Source organism: Lissotriton helveticus, chromosome 7 (assembly GCF_964261635.1).
Source record: "Lissotriton helveticus chromosome 7, aLisHel1.1, whole genome shotgun sequence".
NCBI lineage: Eukaryota > Metazoa > Chordata > Amphibia > Caudata > Salamandridae > Lissotriton > Lissotriton helveticus.
In genome coordinates this window covers 386865669-386891510 of record NC_136068.1, presented here as the reverse complement: position 1 = coordinate 386891510, position 25842 = coordinate 386865669, and the positions used below count along the sequence as shown (strand labels likewise).

General features: G+C 48.4%; 1 protein-coding gene across 8 annotated transcripts in view; it reads left to right on the top strand.

Annotated features, from left to right (window-relative positions):
* Positions 1-25842, top strand: part of LOC144768502 (copine-1-like) — an 854409-nt gene that overhangs the window by 462889 nt on the left and 365678 nt on the right. For all 8 annotated transcript variants that reach the window (XM_078652218.1, XM_078652221.1, XM_078652215.1 and 5 more), the window contains one exon: positions 9093-9176. In XM_078652218.1, coding sequence (XP_078508344.1) covers positions 9093-9176 — 84 coding nt within the window. The remainder of the gene's footprint in view (positions 1-9092; positions 9177-25842) is intronic.

Sequence of the window (25842 nt, the reverse complement as noted above, 5' to 3'; positions counted from 1 at the left end):
GCACTTCGGTGTCCCAGCATAGCCTCACTATCCTAGGGTCAGGATCCACTGTCGTTTTCTTCCCACCAGGTCGGGTTCGCCCGTGAACACTAACTTTGCCTTTACTAGCTTCCATAGACTTTGTCCCGCATCCCGCGTGAGAGTGCACACTCTGCACCCGAGTCCCCTAGGTCTCCTAGAAGTAATCAAACGATTCTATTGTCAAGTCCTAGCGATTCCAAAGCCTATTAGTACTGTACTTACCTGCTAGTAATTTCGCATTCCACTTTTAGAATATATGGTTTTTCGTGCCCCTCGGGCATTTGTGTATAACGTGCTAACTTAAGTATTTTCGTAAGAGTTTTGTTGTGTGCCTAGCACCCTGTCCTCATAAAGAGTACAGGGTTGTTGTGATTCAAATAAATACACTGTTTATTTTCATAACACTTGTGTGGTGTCCTTTCACTGGGTGTTCAAGGGGTAATGTGATGGTAAAACAGCTGGCTTAACACGCCCTCTAGAGTCTTAGCCTTAGACTGCTCGTATCCATGCTACTAGGATAGCTGGTCTATAAGGTTGACTTACAACCAATCATCAATAAGGGTTGTTTGGACTGATATATAGTGATCACTAGAATAGTGAACACTGCACATCAGGCCAACTTCTCACAGCAGTTCTCAGTCGGACTGTCACGAGTGGGAGCTAGAGCAGCAGCAGGCAAACAGTGTTCCAGACCTGGGGCAAACCTGCACTGGACCTATTCGCAACGAGGGAGAACAAGAAATGCCGATACTATGCCAGCAGGTTCCCTCAACAGGGATCAAGGGGGGAATGCCCTGTGAATGCGATGGTCAGGGATTTGTGCGTACGCTTTTCCCCCAATACCATTGATTCTGTAAGTATTCTGTAAGTGCTCTGCAGGATGAAACTAGAGGGTTGCCGCTTAATACTGATTGCACCCCGCTGGCCAAGGCAATACTGGTTCCAGGAACAACTCCTACTGTCTCGAGACCGGCCCATTCGCCTCCTTCCGACTCCTACAATGTTATCAAGGGACAGAGGGCAAGTACTTCATCCGGACCCACAGTCCCTGCACTTGTACGCAAGGCTCCTGATTTCTTAGAGTTCAAAGATCTCAACATTGCACAGGACTGTCGGGAGATTTTGGCAAAATCCCTAACCCAAAGCACTATACAGACTTATCACCTCAAATGGAAGCGATTTTGTTACTGGTGTGAGGCTAATAATACTCATCCAATCCAAGCGCCTGCAGAACAAATACTCTAATATCTACTTTCTCTTGCTAAGTCTGGGCTTACTTTTTCATCATTCAAGTTGCATCTTGCTGCTCTTTCCAGATTCAGGAGATGCACAGGCCTTCCCTCTCTCTGCTCACCTTCACTTATCAAACAATTCATGAAAGGACTTTCCGAGCCTTCCCTCCAGTGTGAGCACCCCCTCCAGAGTGGGAACTCCACACTGTGTTGGCACAATTAATGAAGTGCCCATTTGAACCGATCCACAAAGCGGATCTCAAATTCCTCACTTGGAAGGTCGCCCTTCTATTGGCTCTTAACTTTGCGAGAAGGATTTGTGAGAGCCAAGCTTTCACTATCAAGGAACCTTTTTTGCGATTTACTCGGGACTATGTAACCCTTAGAACAAATCCCAAGTTCATCCCCAAAGTACCGACACAATTTCACTTGAATGAACCGGTAAGATTAGCAACATTCTTTACGGATCCATCCACTCCAGCTGAAAGAGCATTACACTCGCTGGATGTTAAGCGCTGTTTAAAATTTTACCTACAGAAGACTAAGGACATCAGACGATCCAACCAGCTGTTCGTGGCCTATGGTCAGGCGACCCTTGGACATGCTGTAACAAAGGCAACAATAGCCAGATGGCTGGCATCTGCTATTAATTTCTGCCATGACAAGGCTAACAAACCTTTGCAGAGGAAAGTCAAAGTTCATTCGACAAGAACAGTATCAACGTCGACAGCTTTGTTTGCTGGAGTGACTCTGGAAAATGTGTCGTGCTGCGACATGGAAAAATGTCCACACGTTCACGAAGCATTACTGTCTTCAATCTTCGCATCAAGAAGATGCAGCGGTTGGACAGGCTGTTCTACGCCATCTCTTTCATTAAGATCAGACTCTGGTACTTTTTCTCTTATGTATCATTCCATTCTTTTAATATTCATGCAAGTGTACAGTTTTATATGTCTGCAAGATTTTAAATATTTGTATATATATATATATATATATATATATATATATATATATATATATATATATATATATATATAATGCTTAGATATAGCTTTGTTTTCTTCAAAACTGTTCCAAAAAAAAAAAGATTTTTGTTTTTCAACCATTATGGATGCTATTTGGGAGTTTATGATCCTGTCTCTCCCACCTTCCGCAAACGACAGTATATGGGTATATGGTTATACTGCTTGCTACTCTGATTCAGGCATGTGAATCTATGAAAGGTACCCTAATACTAGATAAGAAAACAAGTTACTTAGCTGTAACTACAGTTATCCAGCCTCCTCCCCTGCTAGTCAGTTCTCTATAATCTGGGATACTTACTTCCCACTTGTGCTAGGAAAATCTGAGGAGAACTGCCTCTGCTGGAAAGGTTCTAGAGGGTGCTAGTAGCTGATTGGCTGGAACCAATCTTTGTTTCTTTTTTCTATAATGATGTAGATAGGCTACTAAGCAGACCCTCCAGGATTTCGCGATTTGCAAAAAAATCGCAAAATCGGCAGTTTTGTAAAAATGCCGCGATTTTTACAAAACTGCCCGCAAAATTTGGAAAATGCCATCCCTCCATATTCATCCAATACAATTTTGCATCCAACAAGCTGGAGACAAGAACCTCTGGGCCTCTGGTATCCTAACATCCCCTTATATGCGGGACTTTGTTTAAAGAGCACCGACTATGCTAAAACCATGACATAAGGATTTTTAACAACTTTACAATTAACGATTTTCAAGAGTGTTTTCCAGGCGCATCATTTGTCTCAACCGATCAGTTACATCCTGTTTTACTCTATAAAAATGATAACAGTGCAGCGTTAGAAATCTGTCCCCGTTCAAGCAGTGCGAGGAAAGGCATGAACCAGCTTGGAATGCGCACAGAATGTTACGACTTTTTGAGAAGCAATATTGCATCAGCACGTGCTCTACGGCGCCAGAGCCCTCTTTTTACCCCGGGAGACGTGACTTTAACTGCAGCTGTAGAGACTCTCAGCTGATAATTAGCAGATGCAGACTGCAGAAGTCGAGGCAGTTACTTCGCACAGCTGGAGATGCAGTGAGGCAGTCGCGGGCCCTAACGCAAGCCAGGTAAATGCCCCCAGCCTCCCGGTGTGGTAGTTACTGGGACCACAATAGGCCTAGAAGATGACAATTCTACCGCTCTCGAAGAGCTTTTGGACCATCCTTCCATCCTAAAGCTCCAAGCATTTTTGTGGGAGAGGATGAGGCTGGAGTGTCCCTCCATCTTAGAAATCCCAGTCTCAGCCTGCGAATGTTACCATCCCTGCTCTGCATCCCCCCCTCCCCACTCCCAAAAATCATGACACAAGCCTCGACCGGGCTTGCCTTCCATGGAAGACTGCGTGTTTTTTAAGGCGGAATGGAACCTTGATATCGGATTAATGCGTTTGAATATAGTTATATATAATGTAGTTCTAGATTTGCATAAAGTTCTAGATTCTTCTTTTCAGGAAGACTGAGTAGACTGTTTTTAACAAGCTCCTCTTCCATAAAACATATTGAACAACAAGGCAATTTCAGTCCATCCTTCCAGAAGGGGACAAGATTATAGTCTTGTTTTTGGTTTAGAAGGTAGCAGGGGAATACAACCGATTTTGGACTTACTAGAGGTGAAATGTTGCACCCCACATGTGGCATACAAAATGATGACCCTGCAGGTGATTCTTCAGTTCATAAGGACCGGACATTTTCTTGTATCTGTGGCTCTCCTCAAATCGCATCTGCATACACAATTCACAGATTCTCGAGGAAGAACCTTAGATTTTGTGGGGAAGTCGAATCTTTGAGCTAGCAACATTTCCAAGGGTCAACTCTTCACAAAAAAGTTTTAGCTCCGTTGGTACGTGTTAGTAAAAAAAAATTCAGGTTTTTCCATATTTCAACAACTGGTTCATTTATTCTTCTGCTGTCTTAAAGGAGCTGTGCAGAAACCTAAAGTGTGGCATCCGGAGGGAGGCGGGAGGGGGCCACATGGTGCACTGAATGAAGGCAAGGCACGCCGTGCATGCAGTAAGAGAATCTCAATAAAGAAAATAGTGCTTACAACACTAAACATGTACCCTGTAACAACCAAAGTATAGGGCCAGCCGCCATGGGAAGTCTATTGATTTCAGGCTGAAAATGAATGATTATCAGTGAAATATAAAGTGTCACAAAAATGCCGCTAAATTTCCATATTTGTGCCGCTAAATTTCCATATTTGTGCCGCTAAATTTGCTAATGCATGCTGCAATATCCTGGGGGGTCTGACTAAGACTTAGGCCTTAGGCTTTCTCTTTGAGCCAGGGTCGGATTGGGATCACAATTTAGCCCTGGCACTGACGAAAAAAGTGGCCCACATTTGCGGGGCGTGGCACACATTTGCGGGGCATGGCACACATTTGCGGGGCGTGGCCCACATTCGCGGGCGTGCCCTTTCATGAAACACACAAGAAATGTAAGTGAGAGGATATTGTTCTTGGGACGGATACAGGGCCAAGGTGACAATGTCCTACAAGTTGAGCACCTGAAAACAGCGAGGCCCCTTTCTATTACAAAATGATTCCCCAGCCCTCCAGCGCAGGAGCACCTGAAAACAGCTAGACCCCTTTCTCTTAAAAAATAATTCCCTAGCCCTCCAGCGCAGGAGCACCTGAAAACAGCGAGGCTCCTTTCTCTTAAAAAATGATTCCCATACATGCCAACATTTCAGAAGAGCAAAGTGAGAGATTTAATTAAAAAAAATCGGGAGACTGGGGCCTTGAATCGGGTTACTGACATGTATTGGCTTTAGAAGTGTGCTGCTGCAGGATCGGACATTTGAAACGCAAATGCACATTTTTTTCCTTACCTTTCAGAAGCATGGAGCGCAATGGCAGACAGAGAGAGGGTGATGCAAGGGTTGTGCACTGGCCTGGCAGGTTGCTGGCATTGCATGCACCCCCGCCCTCCCAGCCCCCTGTGTGGCAGTCCGGGCTGAAACAACTTCCCAGACATACACACAGCCGCCCCCCCCCCTATACTTCACAGGTCTTTAAAAGACAATTCCCTTGCTAATTACGCTTTGTTGGTTTTTCACCTCTTCTAGAGCCCCTGCATGTTACCCAATAAATATCAAGCCCTGTCAGCTGAAACCAATCGGGGTTTTGCTTGCAGGAATCGGGAGGCGGGAGACTAGCCTTGAAATCGGTAGTCTCATGCCTGAATCGGGAGGATTGGCATGTCTGGATTCCCCAGCCCTCCAGCACAGGAGCACCTGAAAGCAGCGAGGCTCCTTTCTCTTAAAAAAATGATTCCCCAGCCCTCCAGCACAGGAGCACCTGAAAACAGCGAGGCTCCTTTCTCTTAAAAAATGATTCCCCAGCCTTCCAGCACAGGAGCACCTGAAAACAGCGAGGCTCCTTTCTCTTAAAAAATTATTCCCCAGCGCAGGAGCACCTGAAAACAGCGAGGCTCATTTCTATTAAACAATTATTCCCAGCGCTCCAGCGCAGGAGCACCCGAAAACAGTGAGGCCCCTTTCTATTAAACAATTATTCCCAGCGCTCCAGCGCAGGAGCACCCAAAAAGAGTGAGGCCCCTTTACATAAAAAAATTATTCCCCAGCCCTCCAGTGCAGGAGCACCTGAAAAACAACAAGGCCCCTTACTATTAAACAATTATTCCCAGCGCTCCAGCGTAGAAGCACCCAAAAGCAGCGAGGGCCCTTTCTATTAAAACATTATTCCCCAGCCCTCCAGCGCAGGAGCACCTGAAAACAGCGAGGCCCCAGCTAGTTGTAAATTACTCAGCCCTCCCCAGCTCTTCAGTGCCTCAGGGCAATGGCGTGACAGGAGAGGGGCTAAAGCAAAGTCATAGCTTCTGGGCCTTCCATGGGGATGAGGGAGGCTAAGGTGAAGATGGTGCGAGTTCCCCACATCACACTGGCCCCCATAGTGAGACCCATTCTTCCGCGCTCATTATGCCCTGAACGAGAAGGGCTGTGGGTGAGAACAAATGCAAGCACTCTGTCTGGGTTGTGTGGGCCCCAGGGGTGCCGAGGTGAAAATGGCTCATAGGCCCGAGTAACACCTGGCACCCTGGGAAGCCGATTCTGGCACACAATCGCCCCTCCCCAGCCCACTATCAGCATGATTGCTTGGCAGGGCAGGGAGTCAATGAGAGGCCACAGCTGATCATCGCTGAACGGCCGGCGGCACAGCGAAGCAGCTTTCTTCTCCCTGTCTGTGCTCTCTGTGGACTGGGAAAGGGGGGAAAAATCGGCCCACAGAGGGCACTGAGACACAGGCCCTTCGACCGATGCCCGATTGCCCGCTGTGCCAATCCGCCCTTGCTTTGAGCCTACTACTATTATTTACTCTTGGCACTACTTTTGTATTTACCGAGGGACTCCGCCTCGACGACGGGGAATGATTGTAGTTACAGGTAAATAACTTGTTTTCTTATCAAGCAACAAGCAAGCTCTGAGAAAGGCGGTAGCTGAAACTCGTAAGCTTGCCAAAAGCAATGAAATAAGAATAATGGATCCTGTGAGTGCCCGCATCCTTTTTGGAGTGAAAGTTCAGTATTTGTGAGTCCACCCTCACACTGCAGGGTTCGGCGGCATTAATGGAAGAAAGTGGAAATGTGTATGTGTGGCATTGTACATATCACCAGTTAGCACTGCCACTTGGCAGACAACTGGGTTACAGAAGAACGCTAGATGCGTTTGTTGTTTTCGGGCACTTGCCTTTCTAATGTATAGCCAGTCTTCCCTGTCGTATATGACATGTACTGCTGATGTCTGCAACAAATTTCAAGCAGCCACAGTGCTTTTGTTATCCCTTACACGCAGTGGCAGGGCGTTTTTGGGACAATAGCAGGGAGCAGCGCTAGTGCTTACCACAGCATGCCTGGGCTGACAGCGCGATGCCGGCTCACACTGCTTGGTGTGTACTTAACCAAGAAAATCCCCGCGCTTGACATACAATATGCATTAATGTTGTTGTTTCACATTTTATTTTAATCACATGTATTTGTATCACTATATTGCACTCCTGTGTTAATGCCAATGTGCCTTTGATATGTTGAAAATGTGAGGAGAGTCTGTTATCATTCAGTCAGACTCCAACATGCATGTTGGAGTTCTATATCTACACATTAATTTTGAATGCACTTAAATACAGCCACTACCGGGTCACGGGGTGACTTTGACAAAGACCGTGAGGTTGAAACGTGTCCGTCAAATAAATATTTATTTTTCTTAAAACCCTGAGTGCGACTTTACCTTATGGATGCAAGACGTAAGGAAACGGTAACAAAAATATATATATCTATATCCGAGGAGTTCCATAGGCATGTAGAGGAACAAGGCTTCTGTGGTGACTTGCATTATCCTGATCAGGTACATTATCCCATATAATACATGGTCGCACCATCTCCTTTTCCACAAACCACTTAAAATCTTGGTGTGTAGCTCTTTCGTATGAAAGAGCGAGCATGTTTGGAAACATGACTAATAAAGATAAAACCTGTGGTGCAGAATTAATTACAAAAAACCTGTTAACTATAGAAATAGTTCAATACATGTTTTTTTATTTATTTTTTTAAAGCTGTTGTTGCTCAGAATGTATAGAAACATGCAGAAATATTCTGGCTTTTCTCTAACAATCTAAGGAGTGCAAAAAATAAACATGTTCTCTCAGCTTGTCATTATAAAACATGGAGCAGAAGAAAGAAAAACCTTCCTTTTTTGTTGCTTTAAATAGCTGCTTTAATTAAGCTCCTTGACCTGACCTAAATGGCTTCGCCTTAGCTGCTGGCTCTGGTAGCAGGCATTGACATCAGAACTGGACTGCATAATGTGTAATAGTCGAGTTCCTATGTTCTTTATTTATAATCGGCAACTGGATGCGTCACAAGCTGCCAATTATAAAGAAATTAGAGACAGACGAATATACATGAATTACAGAATCCCAGATATAGCTCGATATAGATATCTTTTTCAAGCAGCATGCTTCATTTCTTGAACCTTTTAGTAGTTTAGTACAATAGGAGCATTTTCTTCAACTTGTCTTTGAAACAGCCTAGCCTATAAAATCCCCATGAGGCTTGCCTCGTGGCTGTGTAAACACCATCCAAAGTGTATTTTCTCTAAGTAACTGCTGATGCTGCAAAATGTTGCGTAAATAGTTTTCTCTTAAAATTTGAAATGAAAGGAGTTGGTAGAATTTAACAGGGCAGTTGGCGCCAGGCAGTAGGATACTAGGACCATCAAGGAAGCTCAGTGGAGGGACTGATACCCCAGCCCCTCTCAAATTTCCAAGAACCACCGTTCCCCCCTTTCTTCCCCGTCCTGACACTGCTCAGTGTTCCGAATTTCCCTCAAATGAAAACCTTCAACAGTTTGTGCCAGGGTACATTCTTTGAATTCTCCCTAAGACACTTGCCATCTGAAATGGATCTAACTCCCCAGCAGTGCTGGGTCCATCATAAGTTCCCTCAGGTGCACTCACTCTCTGCAGCAACAGCAGGGACCTACGTGAGCCCACTCATGGTCCACTCGCAGTCTGCTGCAGCTGGATCCAGTCTGGTGACCAGAAGTACCCGCTAAGCTATTCTCACCAAGAGTTCAAAGGACCATGTGCTTTTGAGGAGAACATTAACACATGCTTCTTGGATTGCCTCTTGGTTGGGCTTCTAGTTCAGGCCCTTGCAATTATTGTTTTTTCCTTCCTATTTAGTAAATATGAACAATCCAGGCTTTTTACTTTGCTTCTTTTCATTCATGGTTTTGCAGAAATAAACGTAATGGTGCTTTAACTGCATATGTGATGCCTTCCGTTCATTGCTTTTTCTTTTTCCTAGGATTTTCTAGGGAAATCGGATCCTTTTTTGGAATTTTTCAAACAAGGCGATGATGGGTCTTGGCAGCTCGTTTACAGATCAGAGGTAATTTTTGATGGTGACTTGATCTGTCAATTTTTCTGTGTGTGCTTGTATGTTTGGTATTCTGCTAACAAACAGTGTATGGAAGTAGTAGCAAAAGGTTGCGATCATTGGTAAGAAACTTATTATCTACTTAGTAGCTATCTTTTTCCCGTCCCTCTTCCCTGGTCGGGCCGGATTATATGAGCACTGTGTTCCCACTGTGTGGCTGTAGAGTTGGGGATAATCAGAGTAGTGTCCTTCACTGACGTGCTCCCTCATTCTTTGTAGCACGTCACATGTTCTGAGATTTTAAATGGCATGTACAAAAAGCTCCGTAGAATGCAAAACAGTGGCACATTTATAGTATTTGGTATGTTTTCACATTGAAATATTTCTTTAATTTTATTTGCTACTGTAAAATATCAAGTAGGAAACATACAGAAGAAAGCCAAAAGTAGTGTTCTGGAAATTATAAATAACTTGCTTGGTGTGTTTTAAGAATACGGCGTAGAGACCAGTGTAACAAACATTTTAATCACTTGTGTTGTGGCATGGAGTGAAAATAGTTGTGCGTCTATACAATGTTACCTATATACATGCTATGAATGCAGATTTTATTATTTGTAATTCAAGTCCTCAGCCCACTGGCTTGCTATAGGCCAACATTGGAGTTGACCACCTGCTGAAACCTAGAAAGTTATTGTAAGCATCACGTCATCTACTGAGCACACCCACATTCTCCGGAATTTCCAAAGGCTCCCCTGCTACACTGAGCTCTCACAGGCTCTCCCCATGCCCATCACCGAGTTTCTGCAGACTCCCTCCCATTCTTGACTCCTGCAGATTCCATCTGTCATAGAACTCCTCCTCGCAAAGCTCTTTCACTGACTCCCCGCTCATTGCTGCTCTTTTGCAGGATCCTGCTCCTACTGCACTCTTGAAGGCTCACCCTCCACTGAGCTCTTAAAAGGTCCCGGCTCCACCCGGGTGAGTTCTTACCACCCCCTCCCACACACACACACACACTTTCCCCAGTGGGCTCTTACAGGTTCATGGCACACCCACCTAAGTGAGCGATTAGACCATGTCCCACACTCAGTGAGCACTCAGGCTCACCACCACAGTTTGTCAGCCCTGCAAAGTACCACACATCAGCATTAGACTACTCGTTTCAGTGTGGTGGTCTGCATCAACGCACTGAAATGCAAAGTTGCGCATTATAGCGCCTCCTCTACTGTCAAAGCGGGAGCGCTGGTAATGCACCATTCCTGAATGGATTTAAGCTGGAGTGGCAGCGCAAGGTCTCGATGCACACTGCCCCCGCCGGCTGGCTTGGGGGTAGCTGCGTGTACAATGTAACTGATCATTTTATTCACCCAAGGCATTACAGTTACAAAGACGTCTGGAGACACTTTGTCCAATGTCTACTACAGAGACAGTGTGGTCTGGACAGGAGTTGTCAGACACACACTTTAATAGGAGTGTCACGCCGTTGGCGTCAGGTCTTGAAAATAATACATTTTGCCTACTGGCGGCAGTTATGAAAGCGCAGCGGGAACCCAGAGCACACCAGCCGCCCTCTGGGTCAGCCTGGCGTTGCCGCAGTGGGGCTATAGTCTTCTGAGTCGTTGCGGCTATTTGCTGCCAGGCGCATTATCGAATGCCGCTCGCTGCAAACAAGTAAATGCCTGCAATGAGGTTACTATCCTAGTTGCTTATGCTGCCAATTATACATAATAAAATTTGCTTTCTGGCGCACGGTCAGTCATCATTCTTCATCTGCTGTCCCGTCTGTCTCAGTTGGAGGGTGACCAACCATCTGTAAATTTCATGGACAGTCCATCATTTTCGCCTTCTGTCCGTTGTCCGTGAGAATCTCTTTAACGGAAGGCCATTTGTCCGTAATTCTGCTGACTTTGGGTGAGAGCCAATAATTTTGTGGCTTAACTCTCCAACGGTTGCCCAAGACTTGTGTGGAGAACCTAGGAGTGGCTTGAAAGCCTTCAGCCAATCCTATTTCTCGCTGCAGGACTGTTCTCATGGGCCCTGGTGCTTCAGGGCCCATGGGAACAGCTTTAGGGCACCATCCTTGCATTACAGTACGTGCAGAAGCACGCTTTCGGTTTTGGTTTCGTGTTTATAGGGTCTGACTCCTGCATTTTTGGGAGAGTGATGTCGTTTGCCAGGCCTGCAGACTCAGATAAGAGGAATGCTTTTTAAGGACATGAAGGGATACTGGGCTGAAGTGAATGACTTCAGTCACTGTCTTCCCCAATTACAAGGAGTCACGAGTTATTGGGCCCAAAATTCTGGGAAATCATGCTGAATATGGAATTACCAAGTTCAGTTCTCCAGTATTAGGGAATGTCTTTCATAGATTCACATGCTTGAATATTCCCCGTCGTCGAAGTGGGAGTCCCACGGTTAATAAAATAGCAATAATGCTAAAGATATATATATATATATATATATATGAAAATATAATACATAATAAAAGAGAGGAAAAACAACTGAAAACCTCTAAAACAATTCCTACATAGGAATGCATGGTAAAGAGAAAAACTATTTGTAACACATTAGTGTCATTATGTTAGTCCAAATTACAGCCAATCAGGCGCTAGCACCCTCTATAACCTTCTCCTCAGAAGCTCAAGCCCTCAGATTTTCTACCGCACGTCGTGTGAAGGGAGTCTCCCTGAGCTCTGCTCAGTTTTCACCTCAAAACGTCTAGTTCCAGACTTTTCTCAACATGTCAAGTAAGAAGTCTTTGTTCAGACCTTGCTCTTCTTGTGGGAAGCTGCGCCTTTTTGAAAAGGACCCCCACCAGAAGTGTATTTATTGTTTATACCCAGATCATGAGGCTGGCAGCTGCAAGTTCTGTAGAACTTTTTCAACTAAGACTCTTAAGGACAGAGAAGGCCGTCTTCTCCTTTGGCTTCAACGTCTAAAGGACAGAGATTCTGCCCTGTCAGATGCAGAAAGTTTACAATCTGTTCCTTCTTCTGCCTCTAAGTGTGGTAGTTGTAGGAGAGTAGGGTCTGCAATCCTATGATCACCCAGATTTTTGCTTTTTGCTGCACTGGTTTACGACTTTCCCTGGCTGTGGGCCTGCTAATCAGACCCACAGCCTAGCTGTTCTCTCTATCCAAATTGTACTCAGGTACTGAATTGGCACTGGGCCCTCTCCAAGTCCCTGTACCCAGGGCTGAGGTGTACCCAGAAGTCTCCCAGGGGCTGAAGCATGTATTATGCCACCCCTGGGCTGACTAACTAAACTGACACAACTGGCTGCACGACAGCTGGGGCACGGTGGTGTACTCACCCTTTGCTTTAGATATAGTATACCTATATCTAACCCTAAAATGGACACACAGATCTCCTATCAGTCACTCCTATGGCAGGCCTTAACAATCCTGAAGGCAGAGTGCTTGGAATCGTGTGAGATGGTGCTCTGGCATGAGCTGAGCCTGTCTGCGGCTTTCGGGATCCATCCCTTAGCCGTTTCCATGATATCGCATACCATATACTCTTAAGTGCATTATAATCCTCGCGGTTATATGCCAACTCTGGTATCGCTTTATCAAAACATGTCGAGTAAGGTGTCATACGAATTGGAATACTAACCCCTCGCCAATTCTGGCGACGGGGTTAGCATTCCACCCTTCTAGAGGGACACGACATGCATGTAACCTATAACCCGGTTAAAAGTCAGACAGAGCCTTAGCATCCACAAAATGGATGCTGCCACCGAGACACAAGTCTGCCCTCCTGCTGCTGGGAGTCCTCCCAGAGCAGGAGATAAGGACAAAGGGTTTCCTGCCAGGGGCGGTGCCAGCACCGTCCCAGACAGGGTTTTGTGTATTGTAGGTAGGCAGGGCTTTAGAGGAAGGTGACTGCAAGTGGCACCCCGGTGCTCACTGTGCATAGGCCGGCTGAAACCAGTTCCAGGGTCACTCCAGACCCTGTGCTGGGGAAAAGCCCGCCAAGGAAGTGGGTGTAACCACCCCCCTCCTAGTCCCACCCCTAGGGCAGGACTTAGTCGCGTGCCAGCCCCTTTTTACAGGATAAAGGTAGAGACTGGCCCCCTTCCAAATCAGATCATCTTTGAATCCTGAAACTACTTTCTGCGAAAGGAACTCAAGACTTCTTCCTAAGATTTCTCCCTTGTGACTAAGGAGTAGTCACCCTGCATCCGCAGGCACCATCTAAGAACACTGCGGTCTGCTGCAAGTCCTTCCTCCGGAATCCGACTGCCCAGCTCGACGAGAACCGGCTTCCCTGGCACCTCTGACCTCTACCCACCTCTACAGCCCAGCTGAGAACCGTGGGTGCGACGAGACCTCGAGGGACCGGCCATCTGCAAGACTGCACGACTTCTTTCCAGCAAGCCCGCCGAGTGAATTCCTGGTGAGTGCTTTGGGGTCCGAGAAGCCCCGACCCTGAGCAGCTCCAGCACCGAAGTGCAGCCCCCCAGCATCTCCACGATCTGCGTGGGGCCCTTCTGCTTTTGGCTGCTCACCGCGTTGTTTGGCTACTAGCCCGCTGGCTTGTGGCCTTCCCGACGACGCCCGACGACATTTCTGCTGCTGGTCTGGTTGCTCCAGACTGGCCCTTGCTTCCCTCCATCGGAGAAGTACCCTGGACCCTCCTGGTCCACCCAAGACGCCATTTTAGGTCCACCGCGTGGGCCTTGCATTTGCCAAGACTTGTTGCCCAATCCTGGGTCCAGCGACGTCGACAGCAAGAACCTTCGTGGGACAGCTCGCACCTCCATCCTGGTCGCCGACAACGCCTCCTGGTCCGAGAGACTGCAGAGCCCAGCAGCGCCCACTCACCTGACTGCGGTGACTTCGCCCGGTGCCATCCTGGTGCCCACTTAATCACTGGCTAGTGATTCAAGAACTTGGTCCCCTCTGCTTTCAGGTTTTCTTCTTCCTTGATCCAGGCTTGGATCCATCGAACTTTCCTCCACTGGTCGCCTGCCAGCAACTTCCTTCTTCCAGGCTCCTGGTCCGGCAACGAGATCCCCGACGTCTTTTCAGACCTATGCAGCTGCAGCCCCTGGGCTAGGTAACTTCGGCACTTCGGTGTCCCAGCATAGCCTCACTATCCTAGGGTCAGGATCCACTGTCGTTTTCTTCCTACCAGGTCGGGTTCGCCCGTGAACACTAACTTTGCCTTTACTAGCCTCCATAGACTTTGTCCCGCATCCCGCGTGAGAGTGCACACTCAGCACCCGAGTCCCCTAGGTCTCCTAGAAGTAATCTAACGATTCCCTAGTTAAGTCCTAACGATTCCAAAGCCTATTAGTACTGTACTTACCTGCTAGTAATTTCGCATTCCACTTTTTAAGTATATGGTTTTTCGTGCCCCTCGGGCATTTGTGTATAACGTGCTAACTTAAGTATTTTCGTAAGAGTTTTGTTGTGTGCCTAGCACCCTGTCCTCATAAAGAGTACAGGGTTGTTGTGATTCTAATAAATACACTGTTTATTTTCATAACACTTGTGTGGTGTCCTTTCACTGGGTGTTCAAGGGGTAATGTGATGGTAAAACAGCTGGCTTAACACGCCCTCTAGAGTCTTAGCCTTAGACCGCTCGTATCCATGCTACTAGGATAGCTGGTCTATACGGTTGACTTACAACCAATCATCAATAAGGGTTGTTTGGACTGATATATAGTGATCACTAGAATAGTGAACACTGCACATCAGGCCAACTTCTCACATTGGTGAGCAGCGGTTGGGATTTGAGCTTGCTGTTGTTTTACCACACATGCCCTAAGAATATCTTGTGAAAGATCACATAAGTACTAAAGGTACATATAACTTAGCTTAGAATACTCTGAGTTCTACTGAACCAGCTGTTGTAGCTCCTAGGGCTTAGCACACCCTAAACTACAACTCTAGCAAGGGATCAGTAGGCAAACATATAGTGTAGGTAAGTGCACCACTTACACCTCACTAGAAAAGCATGTCTACCCAGGGAGATTCTACTGAGACTCCCCTGGTCAGTGTTGACCCTCCACAGGTCACTTCAAGATATGCAGCTCTCAGTTTCCAGGAGATGAGACAGATCTGTGTCTCCAGAAAACTGAAGCAGGGGTCTAACCCCACCATTCCCTTTCTGATAGGTCTCTTAGAGACATATGATGCCAGAAAGCTTTCTCAGTTACATGAGAACATGCCAGCCTTAGAGGGAACCTCTGGGGATCCAGATCTCCCCAACATTGCTACTGCAGTTGAGGAGGAGGATCAAGAGGAACTCTCTGGGGATGAGGTAGACAAAGGTCTTGAGGTAGTCAGAAGGCTAACCAGGGCCAACTTAGACTTACTTGGGCTAGGATCTGGGGGACCCCCAGTACTAACCCGAAGTGGGCCTAACCTTGGAGTTAGGAGAGATAGATCTCTTTCTAGGGACTCCAATAGATCTCTGCACTCTAATGCCTCTTCTCAGGGGAGAAGGAATCCTCCACAGAGGAGATTTACTTCCCCTCAGAGAAGAGAGCATGAAGCTAGAATGAGACAAGCTGAACTGAGGATTGAAAGGGAAGAACTTGCCCTGGCCAAAGAGAAGCTTGCCTTTGCTAGAGAGCAGCAGATGAGTGGGCTAGCTCCCACTGGTGGCAGCAATCTCCCAAGAGATAGAGAGAAGGGTTTAGACACTAAACACCTGACAAAAATAGTGCCCCCCTTTAAGCAAGGGGATGATATCCAGAAATGGATGGCTGCTCTGGAGAGGGCCTGCACTGTGCTGTGCATTCCCCAGAGTCAGTGGGCAGCTATACTGTGGCTCTCCTTTGATGGTAAAGGTAGAGATAAGCTCCTCACTACAAGAGTGGAGGATGCTAACAATTACCAGGTCCTGAAGAATACACTGGTTGATGGGTTTGGTTTAACCACTGAGCAGTACAGGTTGCTGTTCAGAGACACCCAGAAAACTCAGTCTCAGGACTGGTCTGACTTTGTGGATTGTGCCACTAAGGCTTTGGAGGGCTGGTTGCTGGGTAGCAAGGTTACAGATTACACAGGATTGTATAATCTAATGATGAGAGAACACATTTTGAACAATTGTCAGAACCAGTTGCTGCACCAGCACCTTGTTGATTCAGATCTGACCTCTCCCCAAGAATTGGGAAAGAAGGCAGACAAATGGGTCAGGACAAGGATCAAGCAGAACCAGAACCAGAACCAGGGTGGTCAGAAGAAAGCAGACCAGAAGGGTAATGTTAAGAATGAGCAAAATGACCAGAAGTCTTCACCAGGTCCCCAACAAACCAAAGAGGGTGGGGGTCAGGCTTCCCAGAAGAAGAAGACTCAAGAAGGCCAGTCAAAAAGGTGGTGCCAGTACTGCAAAAGTAAATCTCACTGGTTTAGTGAGTGCACCAAAAGAGGAGGACAAACTCCTGCCACTACAGCTCCTAAAGCAACTGCACCCCCTAGTACAGTCAGTAGTGGTAGTGTACCTCCCAAGGCATTAGTTGGGTTAACCTTGGGTACTGAGGGGTCTGACAACTTAGTTGGCACACTCACTCAGGCTGTCCTTGTCTGTACAGGGGATATGGATATGTCCCCTGAGATAAGTCCCAATACTTTGGGCAAATACAGGCAGACACCTTTGATTAATGGCAAAATGGCTCAGGCCTATAGGGACACTTGTGCCAGTGTCACCATGGTGACACCTAACTTTGTGGACCCTGGACAGATCATGCCAGGTACTGATTTCCTGGTGACCAATGCCAGCAATGTCACTACTAGTCATAGTGTGGCAATTGTGGCTTTCTCCTGGGGTGGAGTGAAGGGACAAAAGAAAGTTGTAGTCAGTTCAGACCTCCCAGTTGATTGTTTGTTGGGCAATGATTTGGAGTCATCACAGTGGTCAGAAGTGGAGCAGAGGACTCACATGGAAATGTTAGGCTTGCCAGCACATGTGCTTGCTGTGACTAGGTCACAGGCCAGAAAATGCCCCACTGAACAGGTGCTGGATCCTGAGATGATGGACCAGACACCTTCCAAGAAGAAGAGCAGTAAGGGTAAGGCTTTGCCTTCCCCCTTGCCCCAGGTTGAGGATCAAGTCTCTGAGGAGGCTGATCTGGAAGAGCTGAGGGAAACTGAGCCTAAAGAGCTTGAACTTGATCAAGTTGAGTTTCTGGGCTCAGGGGGACCCTCCAGAGCAGACCTGGGGAAGGAACAGTTGAGCTGCCCTTCCCTTGAACCCCTCAGACAGCAGGCTGCTGCTGAGGCTGCAGGGAATGCCACAGGTGCCCACAGGGTATACTGGGAAGATGGACTCCTGTACTCTGAGTCAAGAGACCCCAAGCCTGGTGCAACCAGGAGGCTGGTCATCCCCTTGTCTCTGAGAGGTTTCCTTCTCACCTTGGCCCATGAGATTCCCCTTGCAGGTCACTTAGGTCAGACAAAGACTTGGGACAGGCTTGTCTCACACTTTCACTGGCCCCATATGAATGAGAATACCAAGGAGTTTTGTCGCTCATGTGTCACTTGCCAAGCCAGTGGTAAGTCAGGTGGCACAACAAAGGCCCCCCTCATACCACTACCTGTGGTGGGAGTTCCCTTTGAAAGAGTGGGGATTGACATTGTTGGTCCAATGGAACCCCAGACAGCATCAGGACACAAGTTTATACTGGTGGTGGTGGACCATGCCACCAGGTATCCTGAAGCTATTCCCCTTAGGACCACTACAGCCCCTGTAGTGGCAAGAGCCCTAGTTGGAGTGTTCTCCAGAGTGGGTTTCCCTAAGGAGGTCGTTTCTGACAGAGGTACAAACTTCATGTCAGGATATCTGACTGCCATGTGGAAAGAGTGTGGTGTGAACTACAAGTTTACCACACCCTATCATCCACAATGCAATGGGCTTGTTGAGAGATTCAACAGGACCCTGAAAGGGATGATTCATGGACTACCTGAACCTCTTAGGAGAAGATGGGATGTCCTGATCCCCTGCCTCTTGTTTGCTTACAGAGAGGTCCCACAGAAGGGGGTTGGCTACAGCCCTTTTGAGCTTCTGTATGGGCATCCTGTAAGAGGACCCCTGTGTTTGGTGAAGGAAGGATGGGAGAGACCTCTCAAAAAGCCTGCAACCAACATAGTGGACTATGTACTTGGTCTCCGCTCCAGGATGGCTGAGTATATGGAGAAGGCATCTAAAAACCTGGAGGCCAGCCAAGAACTTCAAAAAGCTTGGCATGACCAAAAGGCTGTACTGACTGTATACCAGCCAGGACAGAAGGTGTGGGTGCTGGAGCCAGTGGCCCCAGCAGCTCTGAAAGACAAATGGTCTGGGCCCCACACCATCATTGAGCAAAAGGGAGAGGTTACCTACTTGGTGGACCTTGGAACTCCCAGGAGCCCTCTCAGAGTGCTCCATGTTAACAGGCTCAAGGCATATGTTGACAGGAAGGACATGAGCTTGCTCATGGCCACAGATGAGGGACAGGAGGAAGAGAGTGACCCTCTCCCAGACCTGCTCACTCAGAATCCTGATGATGGGTCAGTTGATGGTGTTGTCTTTTGTGGCAGCCTCACTGAACATCAGCAACAGGATTGCAGGCAAGTTCTGCAATCCTTCAGACATATGTTCTCTCTGACACCCAGCCAAACTGATTGGTGTACCCATGATGTTGACACTGGAGACAGTCTGCCTGTCAAGAGTAAAATCTACAGACAGCCTGATCATGTTAGGGACTGCATCAAAACTGAAGTGCAGAAAATGTTGGAACTGGGAGTCATTGAGCCCTCAGATAGCCCTTGGGCTAGCCCAGTAGTTCTAGTGCCAAAGCCTCACACCCAGGGTGGTAAGAGAGAGATGAGGTTTTGCGTAGACTACAGAGGCCTCAATGCAGTCACTAAGACTGATGCCCACCCAATACCAAGAGCAGATGAGCTTATAGATAGATTGGCTTCTGCCAACTTCTTAAGCACATTTGATTTGACAGCTGGGTATTGGCAAATCAGGTTAGCTGAGGAAGCCAAACCCAAGACAGCATTTTCTACCCCTGGAGGGCATTATCAATTTGTGGTAATGCCCTTTGGACTGAAAAATGCACCTGCCACCTTCCAAAGGTTGGTGAATCAAGTCCTCACTGGGCTGGATGACTTCTGTGCAGCATATCTGGACGATATTGCTGTCTTTAGCTCCACCTGGGAGGATCACCTGGTCCACCTGAGGAAAGTGTTAGAGGCTCTGCAAAAGGCAGGCCTCACTATCAAGGCCACAAAGTGCCAGATAGGGCAGACACAGGTTGTATACCTGGGCCACCTTGTAGGTGGAGGCCAGGTTCAGCCACTGGAGAGTAAGATACAGGCCATCAAGGACTGGACTCCTCCAATCACCCAGACTCAGGTTCGAGCTTTCTTGGGCCTGACTGGCTACTATAGGAAGTTTGTCAGAAATTATGGGTCCATAGTGACCCCCCTTAATGACCTGACAAGCAAGAAGATGCCAAAGAAAGTTCAGTGGACAGCAAGCTGTCAGAAAGCATTCAATGACCTAAAGCAGGCCATGTGCACAGCACCTATCCTAAAGAGTCCAGATTACTCCAAGCCATTCATTGTCCAAACAGATGCTTCTGAGTTGGGTGTGGGGGCTGTTCTGTCTCAACTGAATTTTGATGGTAATGATCAGCCTATTGCTTTCATTAGTAGGAGGTTGACACCCAGAGAGAAAAATTGGTCAGCTATTGAGAGGGAGGCCTTTGCTGTGGTCTGGGCCCTGAAGAAGCTGAGGGCCTACTTGTTTGGCACTCACTTCACCATTCAGACAGACCATAAGCCCCTCTTGTGGCTAAATCAGATGAAGGGTGAAAACCCCAAACTGCTTAGGTGGTCCATTTCCCTACAGGGGATGGATTTTACAGTGGAGCATAGACCTGGGACTGATCACAGCAATGCTGATGGGCTCTCCAGGTATTTCCACTTAGAGCAAGAAGACTCACCTGGTCAAGGTTAGTTTATTGTCCCAAAGTTTGGGGGGGGGTCATGTAGGAGAGTAGGGTCTGCAATCCTATGATCACCCAGATTTTTGCTTTTTGCTGCACTGGTTTACGACTTTCCCTGGCTGTGGGCCTGCTAATCAGACCCACAGCCTAGCTGTTCTCTCTATCCAAATTGTACTCAGGTACTGAATTGGCACTGGGCCCTCTCCAAGTCCCTGTACCCAGGGCTGAGGTGTACCCAGAAGTCTCCCAGGGGCTGAAGCATGTATTATGCCACCCCTGGGCTGACTAACTAAACTGACACAACTGGCTGCACGACAGCTGGGGCACGGTGGTGTACTCACCCTTTGCTTTAGATATAGTATACCTATATCTAACCCTAAAATGGACACACAGATCTCCTATCAGTCACTCCTATGGCAGGCCTTAACAATCCTGAAGGCAGAGTGCTTGGAATCGTGTGAGATGGTGCTCTGGCATGAGCTGAGCCTGTCTGCGGCTTTCGGGATCCATCCCTTAGCCGTTTCCATGATATCGCATACCATATACTCTTAAGTGCATTATAATCCTCGCGGTTATATGCCAACTCTGGTATCGCTTTATCAAAACATGTCGAGTAAGGTGTCATACGAATTGGAATACTAACCCCTCGCCAATTCTGGCGACGGGGTTAGCATTCCACCCTTCTAGAGGGACACGACATGCATGTAACCTATAACCCGGTTAAAAGTCAGACAGAGCCTTAGCATCCACAAAATGGATGCTGCCACCGAGACACAAGTCTGCCCTCCTGCTGCTGGGAGTCCTCCCAGAGCAGGAGATAAGGACAAAGGGTTTCCTGCCAGGGGCGGTGCCAGCACCGTCCCAGACAGGGTTTTGTGTATTGTAGGTAGGCAGGGCTTTAGAGGAAGGTGACTGCAAGTGGCACCCCGGTGCTCACTGTGCATAGGCCGGCTGAAACCAGTTCCAGGGTCACTCCAGACCCTGTGCTGGGGAAAAGCCCGCCAAGGAAGTGGGTGTAACCACCCCCCTCCTAGTCCCACCCCTAGGGCAGGACTTAGTCGCGTGCCAGCCCCTTTTTACAGGATAAAGGTAGAGACTGGCCCCCTTCCAAATCAGATCATCTTTGAATCCTGAAACTACTTTCTGCGAAAGGAACTCAAGACTTCTTCCTAAGATTTCTCCCTTGTGACTAAGGAGTAGTCACCCTGCATCCGCAGGCACCATCTAAGAACACTGCGGTCTGCTGCAAGTCCTTCCTCCGGAATCCGACTGCCCAGCTCGACGAGAACCGGCTTCCCTGGCACCTCTGACCTCTACCCACCTCTACAGCCCAGCTGAGAACCGTGGGTGCGACGAGACCTCGAGGGACCGGCCATCTGCAAGACTGCACGACTTCTTTCCAGCAAGCCCGCCGAGTGAATTCCTGGTGAGTGCTTTGGGGTCCGAGAAGCCCCGACCCTGAGCAGCTCCAGCACCGAAGTGCAGCCCCCCAGCATCTCCACGATCTGCGTGGGGCCCTTCTGCTTTTGGCTGCTCACCGCGTTGTTTGGCTACTAGCCCGCTGGCTTGTGGCCTTCCCGACGACGCCCGACGACATTTCTGCTGCTGGTCTGGTTGCTCCAGACTGGCCCTTGCTTCCCTCCTTCGGAGAAGTACCCTGGACCCTCCTGGTCCACCCAAGACGCCATTTTAGGTCCACCGCGTGGGCCTTGCATTTGCCAAGACTTGTTGCCCAATCCTGGGTCCAGCGACGTCGACAGCAAGAACCTTCGTGGGACAGCTCGCACCTCCATCCTGGTCGCCGACAACGCCTCCTGGTCCGAGAGACTGCAGAGCCCAGCAGCGCCCACTCACCTGACTGCGGTGACTTCGCCCGGTGCCATCCTGGTGCCCACTTAATCACTGGCTAGTGATTCAAGAACTTGGTCCCCTCTGCTTTCAGGTTTTCTTCTTCCTTGATCCAGGCTTGGATCCATCGAACTTTCCTCCACTGGTCGCCTGCCAGCAACTTCCTTCTTCCAGGCTCCTGGTCCGGCAACGAGATCCCCGACGTCTTTTCAGACCTATGCAGCTGCAGCCCCTGGGCTAGGTAACTTCGGCACTTCGGTGTCCCAGCATAGCCTCACTATCCTAGGGTCAGGATCCACTGTCGTTTTCTTCCTACCAGGTCGGGTTCGCCCGTGAACACTAACTTTGCCTTTACTAGCCTCCATAGACTTTGTCCCGCATCCCGCGTGAGAGTGCACACTCTGCACCCGAGTCCCCTAGGTCTCCTAGAAGTAATCTAACGATTCCCTAGTTAAGTCCTAACGATTCCAAAGCCTATTAGTACTGTACTTACCTGCTAGTAATTTCGCATTCCACTTTTTAAGTATATGGTTTTTCGTGCCCCTCGGGCATTTGTGTATAACGTGCTAACTTAAGTATTTTCGTAAGAGTTTTGTTGTGTGCCTAGCACCCTGTCCTCATAAAGAGTACAGGGTTGTTGTGATTCTAATAAATACACTGTTTATTTTCATAACACTTGTGTGGTGTCCTTTCACTGGGTGTTCAAGGGGTAATGTGATGGTAAAACAGCTGGCTTAACACGCCCTCTAGAGTCTTAGCCTTAGACCGCTCGTATCCATGCTACTAGGATAGCTGGTCTATAAGGTTGACTTACAACCAATCATCAATAAGGGTTGTTTGGACTGATATATAGTGATCACTAGAATAGTGAACACTGCACATCAGGCCAACTTCTCACAGTAGTGTTCAGGACTTTCCATCTCCTTTCCTCAAGAAGAGGTAGCTGGCTCTGCCTCTGGCTTCTGTGGTGTCTCCTACCACTCCTACTACCACTACGCCCACGAGACCTGGCTCTCAGGCGTCTTCTTCTGCCTCTCTGAGTGTTTCCACGCCTCTGAGTTCCGTCGTCGACGGGACCGTCTAAGAACGTCCCGACGACGAGAACCACGCTGACTGCATCCTCGACGACGAACCTGACGACGGCGTCCGCTTTCACTTCGTCTACGACGGTCTCGTCGACGGCATACACGTCGACGAGAGTTTCTCTGCCTTCCAAGCCTGTGCCGTCGACGATTCCCATCACCTCGTCGACGAAGAAGAAAGAATCCTCGTCGACGAAAGTCTCCAAAAAATCTTCGTCGTCATCGACTCCGTCGACCAAGGTCTCGTCGACCAAGACTCCGTCGACCAAAGCCCCGTCGACGAGGACTCCGTCTACGGAGGTTCAGCCTGCGTTGACGACTGCACCGTCGACGCCCGTGCCGTCGACGACTACACCGCCGACGACAGCTCCGTCGACGACTCCGTCTACGATGATCGCCCGTCGACGACCCCGACGACGGCTCCATCGACGATGAGTTCTTCAAAATCATCCTCGTCGACAGCAAAATCAGTTCCGTCGACGGCACCGTCGACGGTGGCACCAGTTTCATTTTCCTCATTGCCTTTGGTGCCTTTGAAGACTTCAGGATCCTCTGCTGATTCCACCCATCGACGCAGTAAGGCTCCGTGCCAACAGATCCCGGCTCCAGAGCCGCAACCACCTTCTCCAATGTTCACCACTACCTCCGAGCAGGAGAGTGACTCGGAGAATGAAGGTGACACGTTTGGGGCAGCCCATAGCCCCTCTGACTTGATTATTAAATGTCAGGACTCAGACACTGACGAAGATGGTGGAGACCAAGAGTCTCAACCTGAGGAACAATTGGTCCCAGTGCCTATGGCTACGATACCGTTGACATTAATCTCAAATCTCCAACATATGTTGGACGATTATAACCGTCGCTTTCCAGCAACGCCACAAGGTACTCCCGTACGATCTCCTGCTGCTGTTGCACTGCCACCACCGTCTCTTCCGCCAACGTTGCCACCTACAACTTCGTCTCAGGTTCAGACGTCTATCAGGATCCATACTACTGTTTATCCGCACGATGCAGATGATGAGGCGGTCCCAGAACGTGAAGACGGAGAGGTCCCTGACAATTCGGACGAAGATGCAGGCGACCAGGATATGGCAGAGTGGGAAGATTATAGAGCACAGACGCCCTCTCCTCAGCCAGAAAACTCTGGTGAATCACCTCCTGTAGATATCGCCAGTTTTCATCTACTAATGGACAAAGCGGCTCAGCGTTTCAAGTTGCCTAGATCGCAACGTGAGGAGGACTGTTTCCTCTACGATTTTAAGGATAGACCTTATAAGCAGGTCCACACGATCCCAATCATAGATTTTGTTTGGAAAGAGGGAATTAAACTTATGCAAGCTCCAAACTCGTTACCTGCTCAAATACCGCGCCTTGAGAAAAAATACAAGGCCCCAACTGGTTCTCCGGCATGCTTGATTTCTCACCCTAAGCCGGACTCAGTAGTCACTCAAGCTGCATAGCGTCGAGCCCGGAACCCAGCGTCTCAAATCACCGCACCTCCAGATAGAGAGGGTCGACGCCTAGACGCTATTGGCCGCAAGTTTTCAACCATGGCTTCTCCTTCTGTCCGTGCGGCCAATGCCTTAGCCATTTTAGGACGTTATGACTGGCAGATGTGGTCAGGCATATCTGCATTAATAGATCTTATACCGGAAGCTTCCAGGGCGGACGCTCAGCAGATCCTTCATGATGGACAGAGAGCTTCGGAAGAAATGATCGACTGTGCAGTCGATATTGCGAATACAGTTTTCCGTCTGCTTGCAAGTGCAGCTGCCCTCCGACGCCAGGGTTGGTTAAAATCCACCTCTTTCCGGCAGGAAGTCCAATCCAAAATACTGGATACGCCGCATGATGGTGAATCGCTATTCGGTTCTCACATCGATGATGTCATGGAGTCAATTAAGAAAGACACTGACACGGCAAAGTCTTTGGGCACGTTGCAATTCCGGAAGCAGTCTTTTCGAGGTGCTCGCGGACGCGGCACTTCTTCCAATTTTCGAGGAGGGCAACAATACCGCTCCTACAATTAGGGAAACCAGCGTTACACTTCCAATCAGCAGACTCGTCAGCAGCCCTCCAGACCCTATAGGGGAAAGTCCTCCTATCGTGGCTCCACTCCTAAGCGCCAATGACTTTTGCAATATCCAAAGTGTTGGAGGTCGAATCTCTGTTTCATTCTCAATGGTCCTCCATCACCTCGGACCGCTGTGTTTTGGACATTGTACGGCGGGGTCATACCCTGGAATTAGTCGAGATTCCTCCTCGTACCCCACCTTTTGGCCCACCTCCTCCACACCTCGAGGAGCTTTACCATCAAGTCCGTCTTCTTGTTTTAAAAGGAGCAGTCGAAGTGGTCCTGAAACATCAGAGGGGAGAAGGGTTTAACTCTCGATTCTTCCTCATAGTCAAGAAGACCGGAGATTGGCGACCCATTCTGGATTTGAGGGCTCTCAACCAGTTCCTAAAGTGCCAATCTTTCCGCATGCTGACATTACTGGAAATCCTGCGTCTTCTATCCAGCGAGGATTTCATGACCTCCATAGACCTGCAAGACGCATACTTTCATTTCCCAATTATCCACCAACACCGCCAGTACCTGCGTTTCAAAGTGGGACACATGCACTATCAGTTCAAGGTCCTGCCCTTCGGGCTGCGGTCAGCTCCTCGTGTGTTGACGAAAGTACTGGCCCCCGTGGTGGCTCACCTGCGTCTCCAGGGTATTCAAATCTTTCCATATTTGGACGATTGCCTCCTCAAGTCTCAATCCCACCATCAACTATGTCAGGACACTCTTCTTTGC